Consider the following 6,614-nt stretch of genomic DNA (forward strand, 5'->3'; position numbering starts at 1 on the left):
TATATTATAATTTCCAATCAAAACTGATGAGTTACTCTTTCACTACTCCAAGTTTCTTGCTTTTGTACTTTCATTCTTTCATTCAAAGCAACAGAGCTGGTAAAAGAGATGACAGTAAAAGCTGAAACCAGGGTGAGAGGAAGAAAGAAAAGAGTATAAAATGAGGGGGGTTGGGGTGATGTTGTAGAAGTGGGAGAGCTGAGAGAGAGAGTACTTGAAAAGTAATGAGAAATAATAAAGGCAGAGTGTAATGGGAAAGAGACATTGATGGCAGCAACATGTTTCCAAGTAAAGGAACCAAATATAAAATAAGTTCTTGATAGCTAGGCTTCATTTGTTGAAAAAAAAAAGCAGTGGCTATTTACTAATTGCCTGTATTTTAAGTTATATATATTAATTAAAAAGGTTAAAATATATAAATACCTTCTTTTAGTACATTTTTTGACTTTATGCACAAAATATTTATATTTCCTCTAATGTGTGCCACAAGTAAAGATAAGTTTGGGAACCACTGGCCTAGAATTAAAGAAATTTAAAACTTAGGCTATAGTAAACACTAAAATATTATTAGTAAAAAAATAAGAAACATGATAATTAAAGAGATATTTCAAGGTTAAATCAACTTTTAATTCAAAACTGGCTTCCGCTTCAAACTGGAATTAAACATCCAAGTTTTTTCCCCTGCTTCTACTCTTTGAAACTATTTTGCTATATAAGAGTACGTCTACCAGTGATTCCACACACACATACATACAAACATACATATATGATGGGCTTGGAGGCAGTGGTGATGCTGGCTGGTGCGATTCTGTAGTTTGCTGGTATGCTGAGAGAGATCCAGTGGGCTCCTAACTGGTTCCCCAATCTTAAAGGTGTAATGTGGATGTGTAATGATGGAGTGACTGGTATGGTGGTGATGCTAGTTGATGCAGTGGTCTTCCTCATAGTACTTCATAGTAGACAATATTTTGTGTGTATATCACACCAAGTTTTTGGCCTTGTCTGTTATCCCAATTGAGTGTTATAACTCCTACAATGACATTGTTCATAGCTCATGCTCTTGAAAATGCAACATATAAGTGGCCATGAGAAAATACCAGTTGAGGCAAATGTATTTCACCTTTGGAAACTGAAGTTTGTTTAGTGTGAATGGAATATTTGCATCACTTGGGCTAAGTTTAATTCTGGGAATTATAACTGTACGACCTCTTTTGGAACCTGTTACCAATGATGCCTCTACACAATGTTCATGAAGTCTTTGCACTTTCATGCAAGTTCCATTACATAATCCTTGACTGATCGAAAGATTTCTTAGCAGCATTACAATAGCCCCTACTTTTGAGTTGAGACGATGAGGAGGCATACCGGATGGAGTGAGTGAGTTTATGAATTCAAATGGATAGTTCTGAACCTCCTCTTCATTATTGCAGGACACTGAATCTGTGCTTAAGTACATTTTAAGTACATCTGGTATAATATTTAGAACGTTTTCATTTATTGCAGGACAGTCAGAATTTTTAGGAGATAAAATTACTCGTTTTTCCATTTCTTCTGGCGTGCAGTTGTTGAAAATGTCTGGGTACAAATTGAAATGTAAAAGATGAAATAGATTTATGAATGAAAGTTTGGTAATTGTGTTTTTTCCCACCATGTGACACTTATTGCAAACATGATTTAACTAAATTATACTATATACACACAAATACATTCATATATATATATATATATATATATATATCTCGAGGTGTTGCTGGGTCAGCCTTGTCATAGTCTGTGTGAGGCTGAATCTCCCCGAGAACTACGTTAATGTTATCCTTGTGTGGTAATGAAAAGTGAAATTGACAGCCAATATTTGCTGTCTGAACTTTTCTTTGGATTTATGTATCTACTTTCTCTTTCACTTCCTTTGTGTCCTTCTCTTCCACTTTTGATTTACCTATGTGTATATGTATCTATGTATCTACTTCTCTTGCAATGTGATAAACATTTAAAAACACAAAACGAATGCCGTCACCACTCACTGTCCCTTTCACTCTCTCTCTCTCACTTCCACTCTCTCGCTTTGCCACTTCAAAGAATTGCGACGCACACAATAGGTATATACAAAAACAAAAAGTTAGCGTATTTATATTATTGATAATAATAATAATCCTTTCTAAGGCGGTGAGCTGGCAGAATTGTTAGCACGCTGGGCGAAATGCTTAGCGGCATTTTGTATGTCTATGTTCTGAGTTCAAATTCTGAAGAGGTCAACTTCGCCTTTCATCCTTTCAGAGTTGATAAATTAAGTACCAGTTGCTTACTGGGGTCAAACTAATTGACTAGCCCCCCTCTCCAAAAATTTCTAGCCTTGTGCCTAGAGTAGGAAAAAATAATCCTTTCTATTATAGGCACAAGGCCTGAAATTGGGGGGGGGGCAGTCAATTAAATCGACCTGAGTACGCAACTGGTACTTAATTTAATCAACCCTGAAAGGATGAAAGGCAAAGTCGACCTCAGCGGAATTTGAACTCAGAATGTAAAGACAGACAGTATACTGTTAAGCATTTCGACCAGCATGCTAATGGTTCAGCCAGCTCACCACCTTCAATATTAAGAGATAATACATGTATACACAAACACCACAAATAATTAAGCTATAGCATTTGTGCCTTCAACCCTGTACCAACATATAAATTGAGGCTAGCACAGTTTAAAAGGGGCAAAGTCAACTAGCAGTGAGGTCACCGAGTACAGGTAACTTATTTCTCACATCTAACTGGATAGGTCACTTCATTGTCAAATGGAACAACAGACAGCTATGTACCAGTTCTTGCACTTGTCAGCTTTAGCTGTTTGGGGAGTTGCTTATTTATGTTTTCCTCTTATATTCTTATTTTTCAAAAGAGAAAGGAGAAATTCCAAAAATAAAAAACATTTAAAAATGGAAATACTTTTATAACCAAATAAGAGAGATTGAGACAGAGAGTGAGTGAGTGAGAGTGAGATAGATACAAAAATAGCGAGAGACTCATAAAAATTTTGAGTGTGCATGTATGTACCCACCCAAAAACCTTACGGTATTTGCTACTTTCCTTACATTCTGAGTTTGAACCCCACCCAAGTTGAATTTGCCTTTTGTAATTTTGAAATAAGTACTAGTTAAGAGCATAGTTTTTATCAACTGACCCCTGTGATCCCATCAAAATCTTTAGACTGGAAACAAGTGTTAGAAACCAGTATCATGATTTATAAGTATTAGTGATAGTTAGTAGTGATAGATAGTTAGTGGCATAGTTAGTAGTTGTTAGTGGACCACATCTGATTCCTATTTCATTACTTATCAAATCCCAAAACTAACTTAAGCAGAATTGAGTAATGCTCCTCATGATTGTGGAGAGAAGATTGTAAGAACTGAGAGTGGACAAATTATAATGTTTAATAAAAATTAAAATGGTTTAAAACTTGTCCAACAGCCATGGCAAAGAAAGAAAAATTATATGGATGCAAACTCTGTTGTCCTCTCATAAATAAAGAGAAGGCAATAAATTTGACTGATATATTTATTGATAGGGGATCTGATATGAAATGTGGTACACTTGCCTCTTTGCAGTTTTTAATAATGACTAAAAATGTAAAACTAGTGAGAAAAGCAAAAAATCTGGGTGTTCAGACAAAAATATTCTGATAAATTTCATAAAGTGAAGATGTATTAAAAGAAATTTTCATGATCAGATTTGTGCTGTCTGATGCAATTTATACAAGGTGTTAAAAAAAAAAAAAGACCCAATTTTAAACAGTCATATTTACTGAAGAAAATGTTCTACGCAAATGAAACAAAGTACAAAAAGCTCACAAAATCATAAAGCTTCAGAAACATTGTTACAAATGTTCTATGTGCCCTCCAGCAGTCACATGGACAACATCAAGGTGATAGCAAAATGCATACAAAACACTTTGCAAGGTGTCTTCATCGATTGAAACAATTGCTGCTACTATCCTGTTTTTAAGCTTATCAAGATCATGGGCTAAAGGAAGAATAAAAACATGTTCCTTAACATATTCCCACAAGAAATAGTTGCATGTTGTCATGTCTGGGGATCTTGGAGGCCAAGAGTGTAAGGCTGTGTCTAGAGGCCTTGTGTGTCCTATCCAATGTTGAGGCAGGGTGTCATTGAGGAAACACCAGACATTGTTGTGCCAGTGTGGTGGTACTCCATCTTGCTGGATGATGAAGTTGTCTAAGTCTTCATTAAGCTGTGGAAAGAGTCATGTCTGTAGCATTTCAAGATAGGTTTGTCCACACATTTCCTTTTGTCACCAACACGAAGAGCCAGTGCAATTTGTAATCTGTATGGCTTCATGGTCAAACATTGCTTTAACACATGCCACACAGTTGCGTGAAGTAATGCAAGTTCTCTGCTAGCACTGCGAGTAGACTTATGCAGGTTTTGCTCAAATGCCTGTTGAATTCTTAGCACAGTTTCCTCAGAAGTGCGTGATTGACCTGGACTTTTCCCCTAGCACAAACACCCAGTTTCTTCAAACTGCCTATACCAATGACAGATGTTTGTTGACAGTGGTGGATTAACACCAAAAGAGTTATGAAATGCACACTGAACTGAAATCACTGATTCACTCTTGCTAACTGTAGAATGCAAAATGTCTTCTGTTGAGTGAAGCACATCTTGTCAATTACTAGGGTTTACATTGACGATTAAGGCATAGGTTGACCTCTAGCAGCAATTATCTAAAACTGTAGACGATGCCAATTTCAGCCACACATCTTTCAATCACTTGATGCTTATAATTTCAAAAGAATTATGTCTAAATTGGCTCATTCTTTTTGAAACACCCTGTATATTTCATATTTGATTTTCAACTTACTTTCCCGTCCTACTCATCAATGAAGTTAGTTACTTACCATTATATATTAGCTTTAAATTTTGACACAAGGCCAATAATTTCAGGGAAGGGTTAAGTTGATTACATCAACCCGGTACTCAACTGGTACTTATTTATTGACCACGGAAGGATGAAAGGAAACGTCAACCTTGGTGGAATTTGAACTCAGAACATGAAAATGTACGAAATACTGCTAAGCATTTTGCTTGGCATACATAATAACTTGCTACCTTGACTTACCATTATATATTATTGATAAAACAATAGAGCCTTTACATGACTACACAACCTGCTAAAAATAATAGCCAATTTTCTCTATAATCACACCCTCGTCCTAGATAAGGAATGTCTATAGAAAAGGACTTGGCCATAAGAATAGCTTAATTTAAGTATCAGCAATCAGTATGAGCTACCTTTCAATTAACAGGCAACAAACAGTTTTAACAGATTGCTATGAGATTGTAAAATGGAAATATGAATCATCAACATCCGGTGGTCATTTACAAGTTGACTGACTATCCATGTTTTAACTTGGAGCAAAAAGGAAACAAAACAACATGACAGCTACAACACTGGAATGGTATGTTTAGGAAATAGTTTTCACTACTAGCTTCTGCAAATAGGATCATGTTCAATAGAAGTGCATCATTTACAGGTTTCTCTAAGAATGTCAAACACAAAAAATAAAATAAGATAAAATGAAATAAAAATAACACAAAAGTTATACTCAGAAAATTGAAAGCAAAAGAATTATTACAGAGAATTTATATCAAGAAAATAAAGAAAAACACAAATTTACAGCAGAGAGTCTTTACAAAACCCCTAAAAGTAAAAACATTTATAGCAAAATACTGACAGGTAGAAAAGTTAATTTGTTTGAGAGAGGAAAGAAAGAAGAGAGGAAGAAAAGGTGTAAATGTGGTTTAAAAGTTCAACATAATTATAAAGTTAAGTTTATGCTAGATACATATTATTAACATAAACTGTAAAGTTAGTTTTACAGTGAATATATTACTATGTAAATAGAAGATAATTAGTGTCTGGTTATCTAGCCTGAATACAAAGTGTAGAAAAGAATTGATAAGCTAGAAAAACAATAAAAATGATAGGATATACTGCAAGTCTAACATTCACTAAAACTGTCCTATAGGTAACACGTAATACAGCCAGAGAAATTGAAATTGTCACTGTGATAGAACTTTAGGGTTAGATATGAAGAGAAAAGAAAAGATCAAAAACAAAATACATTTCCTGACTGACTTTAGCTCTACATTCCATACATCGGTAGATTGGAGGGTTTAGCAGGATGCCAAACCAAAGTAAAGTATAGCATATCTAGGCTGCTTGACCTATGGGGTTGCAATAAGAGTTGTTTTTAATATTTTTATATATAACATGTGGTAAACTTTCATGTTGTTGATACAGGGTGCCAATGAATGAGCTTATATCTCATGAACAAAATGAGTTCTTAACCCAGAACAAAATACCATATGGTGTTATTTTTCTTTGAAAGCCCAGATATTTTTTTTTTCTGATTTTCACATCGATATTCACATCATTTAACATCCATGTTCCATGTTAGCACGTGAGGACAGTTTGATAAGGTCTTACACTTCTAAGTGCATCATGTTCTGTTTGCTTTGGCATGGATTCTATGATTGGATACCCTTCCTAATGCCAACCACTTAACAGCATGTACTGGATGTTTATCATATATATATATATATATA

The 6,614-nt window shown here is 34.9% G+C and overlaps 2 protein-coding genes across 5 annotated transcripts in view; both read right to left on the bottom strand.

Moving 5' to 3' along the window:
- The window catches only part of LOC106882884 (protein RER1), a 48,480-nt gene that overhangs the window by 20,300 nt on the left and 21,566 nt on the right, over positions 1 to 6,614 (bottom strand). For 2 of the 4 annotated variants that reach the window (XM_052970764.1, XM_052970766.1), the window contains exon 2: positions 424 to 516. The exons of the other annotated variants lie outside the window; for them this stretch is intronic. The gene's annotated coding sequence lies outside the window, so the exon portion shown is untranslated. The remainder of the gene's footprint in view (positions 1 to 423; positions 517 to 6,614) is intronic. 4 annotated transcript variants of the gene reach the window in all.
- On the bottom strand, positions 1,046 to 1,546 carry LOC128248760 (uncharacterized). The gene has a single exon (XM_052970926.1). The coding sequence runs from the start codon at positions 1,544 to 1,546 to the stop codon at positions 1,046 to 1,048; it is 501 nt and encodes a 166-aa protein (XP_052826886.1).

This window comes from Octopus bimaculoides, chromosome 9 (genome assembly GCF_001194135.2).
Source record: "Octopus bimaculoides isolate UCB-OBI-ISO-001 chromosome 9, ASM119413v2, whole genome shotgun sequence".
NCBI classification, from domain to species: Eukaryota; Metazoa; Mollusca; class Cephalopoda; order Octopoda; family Octopodidae; genus Octopus; species Octopus bimaculoides.